The sequence below is a fragment of the Bos indicus genome, chromosome 3 (assembly GCF_029378745.1).
Source record: "Bos indicus isolate NIAB-ARS_2022 breed Sahiwal x Tharparkar chromosome 3, NIAB-ARS_B.indTharparkar_mat_pri_1.0, whole genome shotgun sequence".
NCBI classification, from domain to species: Eukaryota; Metazoa; Chordata; class Mammalia; order Artiodactyla; family Bovidae; genus Bos; species Bos indicus.
In genome coordinates this window covers 9,114,031-9,132,683 of record NC_091762.1, presented here as the reverse complement: position 1 = coordinate 9,132,683, position 18,653 = coordinate 9,114,031, and the positions used below count along the sequence as shown (strand labels likewise).

The window sequence follows — 18,653 nt, the reverse complement described above, 5'->3', positions numbered from 1 at the left end:
CAATTGCACTCGTCTCACATGGTAGTAACGTAATGCTCAAAATTCGTCAAGCCAGGCTTCAGCAATACATGAACCATGAACTTCCAGATGTTCAAGCTGGTTTTAGAAAAGGCAGAGGAACCAGAGATCAAATTGCCAACATCCGCTGGATCATGGAAAAAGCAAGAGAGTTCCAGAAAAACACCTATTTCTGCTTTATTGACTATGCCAAAGGCTTTGACTGTGTGGATCACAATAAACTGTGGAAAATTCTGAAAGAGATGGGAATACCAGACCACCTGACCTGCCTCTTGAGAAACCTGTATGCAGGTCAGGAAGCAACAGTTCGAACTGGACATGGAACAACAGACTGGTTCCAAATAGGAAAAGGAGTCCATCAAGGCTGTATATTGTCACCCTGCTTATTTAACTTATATGCAGTGTATATCATGAGAAACGCTGGGCTGGAAGAAGCACAAGCTGAAATCTAGATTGCCCAGAGAAATATCAATAACCTCAGATATGTAGATGACACCACCCTTATGGCATAAAGTGAAGAGGAACTAAAAAGCCTCTTGATGAAAGTGAGAGGAGAGTGGAAAAGTTGGCTTAAAGCTCAACATTCAGAAAATGAAGATCATGGCATGTGGTCCCATCACTTCATGGGAAATAGATGGGGAAACAGTGGAAACAGTGTCAGATTTTATTTTGGGGGGCTCCAAAATCACTGCAGATGGTGATTGCTGCCATGAAATTAAAAGACGCTTACTCCTTGGAAGGAAAGTTGTGACCAACCTAGATAGCATATTCAAAAGCAGAGACATTACTTTGCCAACAAAGGTTCGTCTAGTCAAGGCTATGTTTGTCCAGTGGTCATGTATGGATGTGAGAGTTGGACTGTGAAGAAAACTGGGCACCGAAGAATTAATGCTTTTGAACTGTGGTGTTGGAAGACTCTTGAGAGTCCCTTGGACTGCAAGGAGATCCAACCAGTCCATTCTAAAAGAGATCAGTCCTGGGTGTTCTTTGGAAGGACTGATGCTAAAGCTGAAACTCCAGTACTTTGGCCACTTTATGCAAAGAGTTGACTCATTGGAAAAAGACCCTTATGCTGGGAGGGATTGAGGGCAGGAGGAGAAGAGGACGACAGAGGATGAGATGGCTGTATGGCATCACTGACTCTATGCACATGAGTTTGTGTGAACTCTGGGAGTTGGTGATGGACAGGGAGGCCTGGCGTGCTGCAATTCTTGGGGTTGCAAAGAGTTGGATATGACTGAACGACTGAACTGAACTGAACTGAACTGAGAACAATTGCATATATCTAGAGAGGTGAATACTCTTGCCTGGAAAATCCCATGGATGGAGGAGCCTGGTAGGCTGCAGTCCATGGGGTCACTAAGAGTCGGACATGACTGAGCGACTTCACTTTGACTTTTAACTTTCATGCATTGGAGAAGGCAATGGAAACCCACTCCAGTATTCTTGCCTGGAGAATCCCAGGGATGGGGGAGCCTGGTGGGCTGTCATCTTTGGCGTCGCACAGAGTTGGACACGACCGAAGCGACTTAGCAGCAGCAGCAGCAGCAGCAGAGAGGTAAATACTTACATAATTTATTACCCAGAAATTGCACTCCTTGTACTACCCAGAGAATCACTTACATGGGTGGCAAAAGAGATATAAAAGAATGGGAATAAGGTTGTTTATCATGGCATTATTTATAATAACAGAGAGTTAGAAAAACTTCAATGTCTATCAAAAGGGAATTAGACAGATGAAATGTAGCATGTCTGAAGGATGTAACACTAGACATTATTCAAAAAGATAGAACCAAATCTTCCTGTTTCAACCTAGAAGGATCTAAAAATCACAACATTGAGCGAGAAAATGAAAATGGAGCTGAGAAACAGAATGAGATGTCTGTATTTATGTAACTCAAAAACAATTCTAGATATCCACATACGATTGCAAACACACACATAAATATATAGAAAATGGTCTAAGAGGGCCCATATTAGATAGATTCTATTCAGGGGCATGAAGGCGGGAAAGAGAACAGGGTCATGGTATGAAGGGGGAAAATAAGAAAAAAATTAAAACAAGATATAAGAGATGCAGTACCTGGACCACTGATGATTATCCACCATGAACTGAGGAATATGCTTGATCATATTCATCCATTTCTGTAGACTTGTGTCTAACTTAAAAGCCAAAATGATTGTATATTGCTCCTATCACGGAAGATAACAATTCTTAGTCTACACTGGTATATTTACATCTGAAACAGAGTTCAATTTTGAGCAGCAAATTTTGAGAGCATTGACAAATCAGACTGCGTTCAGGAGACCAGTCAGAACAATGGGAAGGGCATGTCAAAGGCTTGTGTCATGTAACAGGTAATCGAAGAGACAGAGACTTAGATAATAGACTTTTAGGACAAGGAGACCTTTATTTTCATTGTTACTTAAAACTTTTAAACTAAAATAAGCTTACTCTCCTCACTCCTGAAGTCTGAGATTTGGGCATCTCCTCTATACTCACTGTACATTCCTTACCCTCTCTGTCATTAGGGTGACTACAGATTCTAATTTGCCTAGCCATTGCCACAGTATAATTATTAATAGCACTTCCTTTAACTTTCAAGTGGTCCCAGTAGATCAGGTGGTTGTCTACCTATGGCAGTATTTTATTCACTTATTTTAATTTTATTGGAGTATAGTTGGTTTGCATTGTTGGTTTCAGGTGTACAGCGAAGTGATTCAGATATACACATATTTATTCTTTTTTAGATTCTTTTCTCATATAGGTTATCACAGAATATTGAGTAGAGTTCCCTGTGCTATACTGTAGGTCCTTGTTGATTATCAGTCTTATAAGGTAGTAGTCATACCAAGCTTCCAATTTATCCCTCCTTCTTACAATGTTTCCCTTTTGGTAATCATTAAGTTTTTTTTCAATATTTGTAAGTCTATTTCTATTTTGTAAATAAATTCATTTGCATCTTTTTAAAATATTCAATTCCACTTATGAGTGATATCATATGACATTTGTCTTTCTCTGTCTGACTTAGTATGAAAACCTCTAGGTCCACATTGTGACAAATGGCATTATTTCATTCTTTTTTTATGGCTGAGTAATATTCCACTGTATATATGTACCACAGAGGCTTCCCCAGTGGCTCAGAGGTAAAGAATCCACCTGCAATGCAGGAGATGCGGGTTCAACCCCTGGGTCAGGAAGATCCTCTGGAGAAGGAAATGACAATTCCCTCTAGTATTCTTGCCTGGAAAATCTTGTGGTCAGAGGAACTTGGTGGGCAGCAGTCCATAGCGTTGCAAAGAGTCGGAGTGACTGAGCACACACCCACTGGATGACAATCCCTAACACTTAGTAGAAACTTAATAGCTATTTTTTTTGTGTGTGTTTTTATTAACTTATTTTTGGCTGTGCTGGGTCTTTGTTGCTGCACAGGCTTTCTGTCTAGCTGCGGTGAGCAGGCTCAACTCTCTAGTTGTAGTACATGGGTTTCTCACTGTGGTGGCTTCTCCTGTTGCAGAGCACAGGCTCCAGAGCATGCAGGCTTCAGCAGTCGCAGCACTTGGCTTAGTGGTTGTGGCTCCCAGGCTCTAGAACACAGGCTCAGAAGTTGTGGGATCTTCCCAGACCAGGGATGGAACCATGTCTCCAGAATTGGCAGGCAGGTAGATTCTTTGCCACTGAGCCACCAGGGAAGCCCAAAAACTATTTGTTGAATGAGTATGCCACTGAGTAGAATTAGGAGTTCTGTGAAATAAAGTTTTGCAGTCAACTTTGATTAAAGTCTGTTACAAACCCACATTGGACCTCATTAGCTCTAAGGGAAGGGATCAACTCTCCCTCCAGCATGTAAATGCTGTGAACTGGTGAGAATTTAGCCCCAATTTCAGCCAGTCCATGATCACGTCCTTCAAATACTGGCAAAGTGGTGCTGAGGATGCTGGTGTAGGGTGGACTGAATTGCTATATCGCCCTCTAGTGGTTGCTATGTGGAACTCTTCACAGACTCCTGTCTGGCTACAATCATAGCCTCTAAGTTGCTGTTTCTATAGATCTTCACCCAGACATCGTTCAGATTTGAGGTAGGGTTTGGGCAAAGAGCTCGAATATAGATAACCTTCATAATATTGGTAGATGCGGGCCATTCTTAAGTGACTAGGTGGCCACTCTCAAAATATGATTTTTTAAAATTTTATTTTCTTATTGAAGGATAATTGCTTTATAGAGTTTTGCTGTTTTCTGTCAAACCTCAACATGAATCAGCCATAGGTATACATATATCCCCTCCCTTATGAACCTCCCTCCTGTCTCCCGCCCCATCGCACCCCTCTAGGTTGATACAGAACCCCTGTCTGAGTTTCCTGAGCCACACAGCCTTCTTTGCCTTTCCTACTGCTCTTTTCCCCTTGTAGTTAATCTTTAATGTATATAGAAAATACGATTTTTGATAGATCCACTTCTTGGTATATTCATGTATATTTAGTCTATGCAAAGATGACTAGGTGGCCAGTATGTTTCTAGATCAGTTTGGGGGTTCTCAATTTGGGGGTTCTCAGTCAGTAGGAAGATTTTGCCCTGCAAAAATATCTGGTAATGTCAGGAAGCATCTTTGATTGTCATGACCAGGGACAGGGGATGTGCTACTGGCATCTAATGGGCAGAGGCCAGGGATGCTGCTAAACATCATATGATATATAGAACAGCCCACCATGTCAAGCAGTTATCTGGACCAAAATATCAATACTGCTGCTGCAGTTGAGAAACACAGTCTAGATTTGCTCCACAGGGGGAAGCTGAAGAAATTCAGGGAAGGCAATAACTTTGGCAGTGACAAAAATTAATCCTTTAAAAATTGTTGCTTCTCGGTGTGGAGTGTGACTCCTGACCTTTCCCCTAGGAAAAGGACAACCTCGCAGTTCATCAAATCAAATCAGCCACCTTCAGGGCTTTACGACTAGCTATAGAGACACAAGGTCACGAAACCTGTTTTGCCACACTGCTATATCACGTATTCTCTGGGTAACAAAGACAAAAGTACAATTTCTTGGGTGGGCTGTCTGTATTTTACTCTTTCCAGGAGGTAGAAACAAAATCTCGAGGAAGAGAAGTAACTTACTGTAGTCAATGGTTTCACAGTCAGCGGTTTCACAGTCAGCATACGGACTCTTTATCAATCAGATCCTGGTTGTGTGACTAGAGTAAGTGACCTAAGGAAGCTTAAGGTTACGCCCAGTTTATTTCAGAACCCCAGCCCCTTAAAACTGAGAATGGGTCTGTTCCTCCTGAGTTCTCCAGAATTCAGATATGCTCAGTCAAAAGAAAACAGCAGAGAAACTTGGGGAAACCAGATTCTAAAATATCAGTTTAATTTTTTTTTTTTTTTTTAAGACTGAGGAAAAAGAAAGCTCCAGCTCACCCACAATGTCTTAGGGGAAAACTGGGAAGCAGTAAAAGGGTGATCTGAAGGGTTCTCTGATTTTCGACTTGAATCTGGGACCTGGTGATGTAAAACGTACACTGAATGTTATTTCAAGGGTAGCCAAAAAGATTCCAAGATGCAGCCATTCTCCCAGTGAGTTCACGAGCCTTGGTAAGGGAATTTTGAAGGGATAGCCTTTTCTTTCCCTCCTTTGTTTCTGCCCTTCCATCCGGTAGAATTCAGCCACAGGAAAAACCCAACTGCTGGGAACTGAGCTGCTAAAAAGTCTGAGTTATAGTAAACAAGTGATTGCTCATCGCCCTGGGGTTTGCAAATCCTGGTTTTTTGAGTATAGGCAACTGATGAGCTTAAGACTACACAAAAGTGGTATAGTGGGAAGTGTGTGTGTGTCTGTCTGTCTGTGTGCGTGCGTGCGTGTGTGCATGCCCAGCATGGAATCCCAGTCGTTGTGTTTGTGGAAGACCCAGCCACCACTATGAAAGTGGAAAATGCCAGAAGTTCAATTCCCAACCTCCCTTGGAAGTAGAACATGGACGTATGACCTGGGATTGGTCGCTTGATCTTAGCTTCTGATTTAGAAACTAGAGAAGAAAAGATGAAGAATGGACCCTGGAGAAGTCACTTTGGTACAGAAGGTACAACAGCAATTTGGGGTCCAGGTCTAGCTGAGGCAGGGAGGGAGTGGTGGAGTCTGAGTCTAGTGCTGGGAGGACAACAGGAATACAACTGGTAGCCAGTGTTGTCGTCCCTGGGCTGTACTCCTAGCCGCAGCCAAAGTTTCCCCTCTTCTTGCTCATTTTCAAACCATCATCTTACAGAACCTCCCAGTAGTTATTGGGACTAACCAGCATCTTTTTAGGAGATTCCTTTTCTACATAAACAATTCAGTGTCCGTTTCTGTTCATCACAAATTGGAATACACCTGGAATTGGTTCTAAGAAATGAGATGCACTGAACAACAGAACTAAAATGTGAATTGATTGACTAGAGAGGGTAAAGTATAAGGCTATGAGGACCTCAGAGTTTTGAGCTGGGAAGTTAGTGACTCTTGTTATATGGTTGTAAGACTGTTGGCAGTTTCCTTAAGTGTTTGCTGAGGTCATACAAGACCCTATCAGAAAGAAGAAGTGCTGAAATTCAAGAAGGCCTGTCTGAAAGCAGAGAATAGACGGGAAATAGGACTTCACTGGAAGAGGCTCTTTCTGTCTGCAGCCTATAATTTAAACTATGAAGTATTCAATTAGTTGAAACTGTTGGGCCAAAATATGTTAATTTTCTACTTCAGGATAGATTTAGTGGTGAGGAGAGTTATGCAAAGATTAAGACATGTTTGATAGAGACCCTGAAGACATGAGGCCATGGATGTAAAATGGTCTCACAATCAGTTTGCAGTCTTAGTTGAGGCTCCAGGTTCGTTGCTCAATGGAGTAAATAGAGAACTAGGATTTAAAAATCATTTTGGGAAGTGAAAGTCAAGTTCCTTTGTAATAACAAACACTGGCCAATTTTCTTTAAATCTGACTGCCATTTCCACAGAACAGTACTCTTAAGAATCTTAGGTTTTTTTCATTCCGTTATTCAGAGCTCAGAGACCTCAAAATCATGTTTTCAGTTTATTGACTCTTTAGCTTCCAGGTTTTACAAATAAAATACTTTATTAGCTTCTTTGATAGAATAATGTCAGAGTGTTTTACATACAATGAGGAGTTCGTCCTTCACTGTCTATTCAGAGAGAGAAACTGAGGCACAGAGCCTTGATCAAGTCTACTTGGTGATCGGGAGCAGCTCCCAGACTGCGTACAGGCAGCCAAGGTGTAAGCGGTTCCAGACTCCATGGTCAGCTGTCTGAGATAGGTCCTAGATGTCCTGTGCTGGCTTTCTGCCTTTAGCTTTCATCATCAAGTTGCGGCAAGACTTGATGGTTGCCTGAAGGTCCAGACTCACTGGACCAGCATTATCCATTTCATCGGCTACACTCCGGAGATGTAAAGCTGTATCAACTAGCTCTCTGCTCTGAGCCTGGGCCATGTGCAGAGCAGGCTAAGTGCTTGGGAAGCCTCACTTCCGTATCCATTTCACAGGTATATGTGGAAGCAACGTCACCAGGGAGCCGAACCGAGAAGAATGCAGATGTGCAGATGTCACGAAATGCTTGGGATCCGGGACCAAGTTCAGTGTTTATTTTGGCTCTTCTATATTCCTTCGGAAAGTCCTTTCACTAAGTCTGTGATGTCAGCTCTCTGGAAGCGTCACACTGGCATAGACCGTGAAGGAACCTGATTCCTGGGGGAAAAACAGAACAAGTCTGTGAGGGGAGGGACCAGCACTAGGTTTACAGGCTATAAATGGAAAGTGTGATGCTTAGGAAAAGGAAAGGTTCTCAAGAATCAGGAAGCATTGCAACTTGCTCAGCGTCTGTCACAGCTGGGTTTGTCAAGATTGTTTTGCTGTGAATCATTTTTAAAGTCTCTGTTGAGTTTGTTACAATATTGCTTCTGTTATATGTTTTGGTTTTGGGGCCATGAGGCATGTGGGATCTTAGCTCCCCAACCAGGGATCAAATCCACATCCCCTGCATTGGAAGGCAAAGTGCTAACCACAAGACCTCTGAAACTGTAGAGCTAGAGGCAGCACTCAGGTCCGCAGACTGTCTGCCTGCCCACAGATGGGCTACAGTCTCCTTCAAGCATATGCAAGCCATCAGGGAGACTAGGACAACTGACCCAGTCATCTGAGGACAAGCACTCAATTTAGAGCAGCCAAGAAAGTTCTAAATTACCAAGTTTAAAAAAAGGGAAGATCAGTGAGACCTAAAGGGACAAGGAAGAAGCAGTTCAGGTGGGAGAGGGATGGGGAGGAGATGAAGACTGAGAAGAGAATTCTCATAAGGAGAGGAGATTCAAGAGTCAGAGACACAAAGAGACAAGAGTGGGGGAATTCAGGTGGTTTTGCTGCAAAATGTGAATATATGCCAAGTGCTGTGTTTCTTCCCCAAGAAAGCATCATTAAAAATCTACATGATTTTTTAAACCTTTTAAAGTCAGATTTATGTTTTTACTTCCCTTTGGATAGGAGTGTTCTGTAACTAAACCTCAAAATGAAGACAAGGCATCCTTCCAGGCATTGCTGGGTATGTGTACAGTAGGCTTGAGGAAAATAGGTAAAAGTAGGTATTTCTGTGGTCTTTTGATCCTCCATTATCTCCTAAAATGCTTTATTTTATAAAGCCCAACTGGAGCCAAGACTTCAGCACAGAATTTACTTCTGTTCATTTAGTAAAAGGAAGATTTTTTTTCAAGTAAACTTACTCCATTCTGATCTTGCAATGGGATAAAACAGGTGGGCTAGGCGACATATTCTTTACACGTTTGCAGAGCTCTACTCCTAAATATTCTGATAAATAGGGCTGAATGGAAACTAGGCATGGATATTTTTACAAAGCTCCCCTGGCTATATGCAGCTGGACTTGAGAAGTCCTGGACTCAAGATGCAATTCCTGAACTTAAGCATGCATCAGGATCACTTGGAAGGTGTTTTTTAATGTGCAGATGCCTGGTGACCTGTTATAGACATTCTGATTGAGCAGATCTTAGAGAGAAGTTCCCAGAATCTTTATTTTTAAGAAATATCCCAGCTGATTCTGCTGTGGTCCTTAGACAGCTCTCAGAGAAACACCAGTGAAGAGAAAGCGAGCAGGTGAGAAGCCATGAGGGTTTTCCCAGAAGCCCTGCAATCGAGGCTGCAGATGCTCCTTGCTGCCTGCTTGCCAGGACCTGCGTTCTCCATTTCAGCTCCACACAGGTTCCACCCTTTCCCGGCCTCCACCGATTCCCTCTCTACAGAGAGGAAGCACAGAGTGACACCTCACCTGGATGGGCTCTGGGACAGGCTCTGTGGCAACGACGTAAATGGTGGTGCAGGGGTCCTGTGCTGGCAGGGGGTCAGGTTTCTTCTGAACAGACTACAAGGGAAACAAAGTAAATAAGCCATTAGTTGAGCAGCAAGTTATTTCCCATCTAATTCTCCTCATGGAGAAGCGCAGAGTCAAGACGTTAGGAGCTGAAAAGTTCTTTGGAGTCATTTGGTCCTTTTCAGGTGAAAGTTTTCCCCCAGATCCCCTGGAACTCAACTCCCTGGGCTTTGCTTAAGACTCCTCGAGTGACATCTTAGAGCTTACAGCCTTGTGAGGCAGCCTGACTTACCATTACCACTTCCTAGCTGTGTTAAAAGTCTTCCTCATAGTGAACTGAAATTGGTGTGGCTCTTACATGGATAGTTGATGAGAATGAGACTTACATAGTATTTTAGTCTCACTCATATCACCTACATAGGGCTTCTCTGACACTCAGACTGTAAAGAATCTGCCCCCAATGTAAGAGACCCAAGTTTGACCCCTGGGTTGGGAAGATCCCCTGGAGAAGGGAATGGCAACACACTCCAGTATTCTTGCCTGGGAAATCCCATGAACAGAGGAGCCTGGTGGGCTATAGTCCATGTGGTTGCAAAGAGTCGGACACGACTGAGTGACACACACATAACACACACACACACACACACACACACACACACACACACACATCACTCACAACATGCAGAGGTCCTGCTATTCCTCACTATCATGGCTTCTCATCAGTTCTCTTTCCTATCTAAATATCGAAGTTAATAATAACCATACATATGCAAGTGTTTTAAGTGTACAAAGTTCTTCACATATATCTTCCCATTTGTCTCACAACCACTCTATATGTTAAATACTATTGTTACTCACATTTCATAGATGAAGATGCTAAAGTCCAGAAAGATTTAGTGCTTTCTTTATGGCACATACAAGAAGTATCAAAGCCAGGATTTTAACGTAAAGCACATGTACTTTCCATCATGCTATTCTTCTTTGGTTACCCCAACTTATAATGACCTCTCCTTTACTTAAATTCCTTAGGTACTTAAAGTCTAATTCTCACATTATGGCACTGTATACAAGACACTCTGATATATTTATACATTGCTTCTCCAAACAAACCATCATTTCCTTGACAAATAGCCTATATATATATATATATATATATATTTTTTTTTTTTTTTGCATTCCCTACAAAGCAGTGCTGGGCCCACAAGAACCTTCAGTCGATGTTTGTTAATGTTACTAAGAATGAATTAAAATCCATGATACCAGGACAAAATCAGTGTAGGTGTCAACTGAGACCACATCTCTCTAAGATGGAGATGACATATCTGATGCCTAGAAAGTCATCCTTTCAACATACATAGCGGCCCTGATGTAGAATAATATTATACTCTCCCTTTCCTGAACATAGAGAAAGACTTAACGATGAAGCCCATGGGTTTTAATGGGAGAACACTTGGAATCTTGTCATCTGATAGAAGAGATAAGAAATTGGAAAAGTTTACTAGAGGAAAGAAGATTCAAGGTGTGACATGATCTTTCTTTTCATATGTCTGATGAATTGCCACGTAGAAGAGGAATTACATTTGTTCTATAAAATACTTTAGCTTTAAACCAAGGTTGGAAGCTTTAGGGTAAGATTTTGGTTCAGTATAATGAAGATCTTTCTAATAGCAAAAGAAAAGAAAGAAAATGTTTGTCCTTCAGTTATGTCCGACTCTCTGCAACCCCGTGCACTGTAGCCCTCCAAGCTTCTCTGTCCATGATATTCTCCAGGCAAGAGTACTGGAGTGGGTTTCCATTCCCTTCTCCAGAGGAGCTTCCTGACCCAGGGATTGAACCCAGGTCTCTTGCATTGCAGGCAGATTCTACCATCTGAGCCACCAGGGAAGTAAGAGGTGCTCAAATGTGGGATGAATTGTCTTGCTGCTGCGGCTAAGTCACTTCAGTCGTGTCCAACTCTGTGCAACCCCATAGACGAGAGCCCACTAGGCTCCCCCATCCCTGGGATTCTCAAGGCAAGAACACTGGAGTGGGTTGCCATTTCCTTCTCCAATGCATGAAAGTGAAACGTGAAAGTGAAGTCACTTAGTCGTGTCCGACTCTTAGCGACCCCATGGACTGTAGCCCTCCAGGCTCCTCCATCCATGTGATTTTCCAGGCAAGAGTACTGGAGAGAGGCAGTGAATTACCCACTACTGGAAGTGGTTGGGGTACGGCAGGAATTCTCACACTTTAATGTGCATAAGAATTTCCTAAGGATCTTGTTAGAAGTTTGGTTCTATTTCAGAAGATCTGAGGTGGGAACTTTCTGCATTTCTAATTAGGTCCCAGGTAATGCTTTTAGTAAAAGATTGTTTTAGTAAAAATGAGCTAGCCAGCACTTTGGAAGTAATGTTGTAGAAGATAATTCAAGCAGTAACTGGGTGAAATTAAAGAAGATCTAAATAAAGGAAAGGACATAACATTTTGTGAATTTAAAATTCAGTATTAAAACATACATGATCTTCTCAAGTCGATCACTGCAGTTCTAATTAAAATTCCAGCAAAATTTTAAGGGTCTTGAAAATTGAATCTAAAATATATAGATGAAAATTCAAAGGACTAACATGAGTTTGAGTGAACTTCGGGAGATGGTGATGGACAGGGAGGCCTGGCGTGCTGCGATTCATGGGGTCGCAAAGAGTCGGACACGACTGACCGACTGAACTGAACTGAACTGAAAAATGGCCAAGAACTTGAAGGAGAACAAGTGAAAAGAAAGAAAGTGTTAGTCACTCAGTCGTGTCTGACTCTGCAACCTCACAAACTGTAGCTCGCCAGGCTCTTCTGTCCATAGGATTCTCTGGGCAAGAATACTGGAGTGGGTTGCCATTCCCTTCTCCAGGGGATCTTCTTGACCCAGGGATGGAACCTGGCTCTCCTGCATTGCAGGTAGGTTCTTTACCATGTGAACCACAGATTTATAATGAATCTGTAAGCACAGGTTTGTAAAGACAGTATGGTACTGGTACAAGTGTAAATAACTAGAACAGTGGAGCAGAATAGAGAACTTCAAAATAGATCCACACATATACGGACCCTTGATTTATAATGATGTGGCACTGCAGTGGGTCAAGAACAGTCTTTTAAATATAGTCAATAAGATATACATATGGAAAAATATAAAACAACCCATCTCATACCATACTCAGAAAATCATTTTCAGATACATAACAGACATAACTTTAAAAGATAAACCACACTGTTTGTAGAAGACTGTAGAAGAATATCTTCTAATATTCTTAACTGGAATATCTTCAAAATTTCTTAACCAGAATACAAAAAGTTTTATCTACAAAGGAAGAGATTACTAAATTGTTCTATGGAAAAATTGAGAATATTCCTTTATCAAAATGTATCTGAGAAATTTCAGAGGCAAACCATAAGATGGGTGAAGGTATCTGCTAACATACAACTGCCAAAAAGCCAAAAATATTTAAGTATCTTATGATAATCCCACCCCGAATAGACTGAGACTCAAAGGAAAAATGGGTAAGGGATTTAACAGCCACTTTAAGAAAGAGGATATTAATATGGCAATAAACAATATGAAAAATTGTTCAATTGCTTAATAATTAGTGGAATGCAAAATAAAACTATAAAAAGGTATCCAGCAGAATGACTAAAATTTAAAAGGCTAATAAATAAGAAAGACTTCTTAAGTGAACAATGCAAAGAAATAGAGGAAAGCAATAGAATGGGAAAGACTAGAAGTCTCTTTAAGGAAACTGGAGATATCAAGGAAACATTTCATGAAAGGATGGGCACAAGAGAGGGCAGAAATGCCAAGGACTTAACAGAGACTAAGAAGAGGTGGCAAGAATACACAGAATTATACAAAAGAAGTCTTAATGACTTGGATAATTATGATGGTGTGGTCACTCACCCAGAGCCAGGCATCCTGGAGTGTGAAGTCAAGTGGGCCTTAGGAAACACTACTATGAACAGAGTTAGTGGAGGTGATGGAATTCCAGGTGAGCTCTTTCAAATCCTAAAAAGTGATGCTGTTAAACTGCTGCACTCAATACATCAGCAAATTTGGAAAACTCAGCAGTGGTCACAGAACTGGAAAAGGTCAGTTTTCATTCCAATCCCAAAGAAAGGCAATGCCAAAGAATGTTCAAATTACCACACAGTTGCACTCATTTCATATGCTAGCAAGGTGAAACCTGCTAGAGAATGTCCAGATGTACAAGCTGGGTTTAGAAAGGCAGAAGAACTAGAGATCAAATTGCCAACACTAGAGAAAGCAAGGGGATTCCAGAAAAGCATCTACTTCTGCTTCACTGATGATGTTAGAGCCTTTGACAATGTGAATCACAACAAACTGTGGAAAATTCTTAAAGAGATGGGAATACCAGACTACCTTATCTGTCTGCTGAGAAACCTGTATGCAGATCAAGAAGCAACAGTTAGAACTGGACATGGAACAATGGACTGGCTCCAAATTGGGAAAGGAGTACATCAAAGCTATATATTGTCACCCTACTTATTTAACTTATATGCAGAGTACATCATGAGAAATGCTGAGCTAGATGAATCACAAGCTGGAATCAAGATTGCTAGGAGAAATATGAACAACCTCAGATATGCAGATAGCAACACTCTAATGGCAGAAAGAGAAGAGGAACTAAAGAGCCTCTTGATGAAGGTGAAAGAGAAGAGTGAAAAAAGCTGGCTTAAAACTCAACATTCAAAAAGCTAAGATCATGGCATCCAGGCCCATCACTTCATGGCAAATAGTAGGGAAAAGTGGAAACAGTGACAGATTTTATTTTCTTAGGCTCCAAAATCACTGCAGATGGTGACTGCAGCCATGAAATTAAAAGACACTCGCTCCGTGGAAGGAAAGCTATGACAAACCTAGACAATGTATTAAAAAGCAGAGACATCACTTTGCCAACAAAGGTCCATATAGTCAAAGCTATGGTTTTTCCATGTATGGATGAGAGAGTTGGACTATAAAGAAGGCTGAGCACTAAAGAATTCATGCTTTTAAATTGTGGTGCCAGAGAAGACTCTTGAGAGTTTCTTGGGCTGCAAAGAATCAAACCAGTCAATCCTAAAGGAAATCAATCCTGAATATTCATTGGAAGGACTGATGCTGAAGCTGAAGCTCCAATACTTTGGCCAACTAATGCAAAGAGCCAACTCATTGGAAAAGACCCTGATGCTGGGAAAAACTGAAGGCAAAAGGAGAAGGGGGTGCAGAGGATAAGATGGTTAGATAGCATCACTGACTCAGTGGACATGAATTTCAACAAACACCAGGATATAGCAAAGGACAAGGAAGCCTGGCATGCTATAGTCCATGGTATTGCAAAGTGTCAGACACAGCTTAGTGACTGAACAACACCGCCATCAAGTTTTGATTAGAATGTATAACAGCTGAAACTCTGGTATACAGGTGCAAAAAAGTAAATTGATATGCATATTTTGAAATACAGCTTGGCCTTGTCTAGTCAATTTGAAGACATGTATACTGTATGACTTAGCAATTCTACGTCTAGACACATCCCCCCCAAAATATGTACACATATCTACCAAGAAGCACACATACGAATACGAATAGCTGTAGTTTTCATAATCCCTCAGACTAGAAATAAAGTAAATGTCCATCAATAGTTCATTGGAAAAATAAACTCTAGTATATGCATATATCGATATATCATAAAGCAATGACTATGAATGCATTGTATCTAAGCTCAAAGACATGGATGCATCTTATTAAGGTAATATTAAGCAAAAGCAACCAGACATAGGAGGAAAAATACTGTAGGATTCCATTTTTATAAAGTCAAAAAAAAGAGTAAACTTTATTTCTAGGAAGTAAGGATAAGGAATCTTTGAGGAGGAGAGAGAAGAGAGTGATTAGGAGACATACAAGAGGGTCTTCTAGGGGTCCGGATGATGTTCTGTTCCTTGATCTAGGGGTTAGTTTTATGGTCCTAAAAGACTCAACACTGAGAGATATAATTTCTCCTCAAATATAATAGATGTGCCGATTCAGTGCAATCCTAATAGGACTTTTCCTCTTTTTGTGATGCTTGAGAAGCTGATTCTAAAATACATATGAAAGTAGAAAGGGACAAGGATAGTCAAAACTCTTGAAGGAAAACAAGATGAGAAGGCTTTATTGGATATGAAGATAGGATACCTCATTGAGGTGACATTTACAGATTGTGCACTGTCTAGTATGCATGTTATGCTGTTAATCACTCAGTTGTGTCTGACTCTTTGCGACCCCATGGACTGTAACCTGCCAGGCTCATCTGTCCATGAAATTCTCCAGGCAAGAATGCTGGAGTGGGTTGACATTTCCCCCTCCCAGAGATCTTCTGAACCCGGGGATTGAACCCAGGTCTCCTGCATTGCAGGCAGATTCTTTACCATCTGAGCCACCAGGGAGTAAAAAGAGATGCTAACAACATGGGATCGAATAGATAGGGAAGGCACTGTGGTAAACTTGAACCTGATTACCTAAAAGTATAAATGCAAAAGAGGTTCTCTTGGGACTCATATATTTAAATGGAGTTTGGTTCTCAATGGTAGTCATGGCCTGTGAAACAAATCCTCCAGGCCTCTAGGGGACAGCAGAAAGAAGATTTTTGTCCAAGAGTTAATCTCTGGCTTACAGAAATGCATTTACTGTCATCTGATGCAATTTCCCAAGGTGTTAATCAAAACTGTATTTACCTTCACATCTTTTACTCAAGAATTTGCCTTCCCCTATAGCCTAAAGGTCAGATTCTGGCCTATACATCACTTAGAATTGCTTTCAGTTCTGAAAAACTATAATATCTTCATCAGTTCAGTTCAGCCACTCAGTTGTGTCCTTCTTTTTGCAACCCCATGCCCTGCATCACGTGAGGCTTCCCTGTCCCTCACCAACTCCCAGAGATGTACTATCTTCATATTTAACCATTATCCTTTAGCCACCCTCTTACTTCTAACATATCTGCTCCTCAACTTTATCTTGACTCTTTTTTAAAATCCAGCTCTTCCATTTCAATCCAACCATCACTCCATCACAGTTCTGCTTTCATCTCCTGCCTACATACCCTCTTCCATCTCACCAACCACTCTCTAGGCAGAATCCTCAAGATCCTCCTTCTTTATCTCTTTGATGTTTGCAAACTCTTAAACTTGGATCAAACCAACATGGCACACAATAGCCTTTCTCAACCATTCCCTCTCTCTTTAAGCTGCATCCTTTTCCTTAGAGAAGGAAAGAGTTTGATAACATGGAACTGTAAACTCCTAAAATGCCAGAGAGGGAAGGAGCCATACATTACATGTTTCTAGTGTCCTCATTTTTTTCCTATGAAGAAACAGATGGCTAGAAAAGTACCCAGTGTTTCCCACATTTCAAATAATAAATCATCCCATCTGACACTGAAGTTTAATGCCCTTTTAGAGAGCTCTTGTTCTTGCCTTCTGCTTTCCAAATTTCTTCTGCCTCATAACTCATGTACAACAACAAATGTCAGGCATGCAAAGTGAACTGACTGGCCAGGGAGTCCATGGGAAACATGACAGGTCCACCCCAGACAAAGAAAGTATAGAACTTACACCTGATATCTGGACTTGGGCATAGATAGTAAGGCTTTTTGCTTCCGTTGTTGGCTGGTAATTGTCTGTTTTACCTGGGGAAAAGAAACCATAATTGTTATGTCTCTCTCTCTGGTTTCCAGCATGAACTCTGCTCAGACTTCTCTGGTCTTTGCACCTTGATGCATACCACCTACCCCAGGAGTACCATAGAGAAAAGCATCGAGTCCCAAATCCCGTGCACATTTGTCCTATGGCATTAGGTTAGTCACTTGATCTCTCTGGGCCTAATGTCCTTATCTGTAAAATGAAATGGAAATACCTGCCTCTCAGGGCTGTTGTGATGATTACATGACATATTACCTGTAAAGTGTATAGGACGGTGCCTGGCACATAGTGTTACATGTAATTGTTAAGTGTAATTGATATGCCATTTGATTAATTTGATCTCTCTATTGTTTGATGTGCATATCTAGTCTCCTATTAGAATTTCAAGTTTTTTAAGGGTATGGAAAGTTATTTATACCTCTTTTGTATTCTTCAGTTCATAGAGGTTCATTCACAGCTTTCTCAACTCCTAGTTTCTGGGGAACAGGTAGATGTGTAGTGGGAGGGGTGTAAGAGGGATGATCGGCCAGGGACTATTTGGAATAAAGCCGCCATGTCATTCTAATGCCTACCATCTTTTTTTTCCCCCCCCTCAAAGTCCAGGGTCTCTGAAAATTAATATGCTGCAGAACATTTAAATTTTTAAATAGTTTTAAACTTTTTTCTTTTTAAATCTATAGAAATAATTCATTGCTACAAAAACTTAAATAGTAGAGAGCAAAAAGTACTTCCTCCTTCCTCCTTCCTCCTTCACTCAGTAACCAGTATGATTTCATTCTCAGAAGTAATAGTTTTCAACAGTTTGATGTATCTCTTCCAGATGAACTCTGTACAATAGAACTTCATCTTTGATGATGGAAATATTCCCTGTCAGCAATTTAAGTAGCCGCAAGTCTCACGTGACTACTGAGCACTTGAGCTGAGGCTAATGCAACTGAGGAATTGAACCTTCAGTTCAACTCAGTTCAATTTTAAATTGCTTTCAGTACTATTAAAAAGAATATACATAAATGCATAATTTAATCACTGTGCTGTGCAGCAGAAATTAACACAACATTATAAATCAACTATACTTCAAATTTTTTTTTAAAACAATTGCATTTAATTCTAATTAATTTAAATTTAAATAGCCACATGTGGCTGGTGACCACCAGTGTGGTTCTGGACACTTGTATAGACTTTTTTAATGCAAATATGGTCATTCCATACACACTTCTCTGTAACACGACCTTCTCCCTTACCATATATTGAGGACATTTTCCTTGCTAAGGCAGTAGATCAATCTCATTCTTTCTGATGTTTCATGGTATTCCTTGCATGCATCATGTAGCAGTGAGAATGATGGAGGGAAAAAACAGAAGCAAGGATGCCTGTTTTGGGGACTATTGCAAAGTCCAAGCAAAAGCAATGGGGCTTAACACAGAGGAAATCACAGTCTTCAGGGTAGACTTATTTTAACACCAGTTAATTTATTCTCTTAAAAAACTAGACATGTCTCTGAGGAAATAGCACTTAGGAGAGGTATATTTTTATTTGGAAGGAAAAGGCCTTGTGTGTATGTTCGCGATAAAGGTGGTGGAACGTGCTGCTTG

The 18,653-nt window shown here is 41.0% G+C and overlaps 1 protein-coding gene across 1 annotated transcript in view; it reads right to left on the bottom strand.

Moving 5' to 3' along the window:
• Positions 1–7,056: 7,056 nt before the first annotated feature.
• Positions 7,057–18,653, bottom strand: part of SLAMF1 (signaling lymphocytic activation molecule family member 1) — a 39,299-nt gene continuing 27,702 nt past the window's right edge. Inside the window, exons 5-7 of the mRNA XM_019987835.2 lie at positions 16,975–17,048; positions 9,325–9,417; positions 7,057–7,739 (exon numbers count right to left, since the gene is read on the bottom strand). Of these exons, the coding sequence (XP_019843394.2) occupies positions 7,689–7,739; positions 9,325–9,417; positions 16,975–17,048 (218 nt within the window). The 3' untranslated portion in view covers positions 7,057–7,688. The remainder of the gene's footprint in view (positions 7,740–9,324; positions 9,418–16,974; positions 17,049–18,653) is intronic.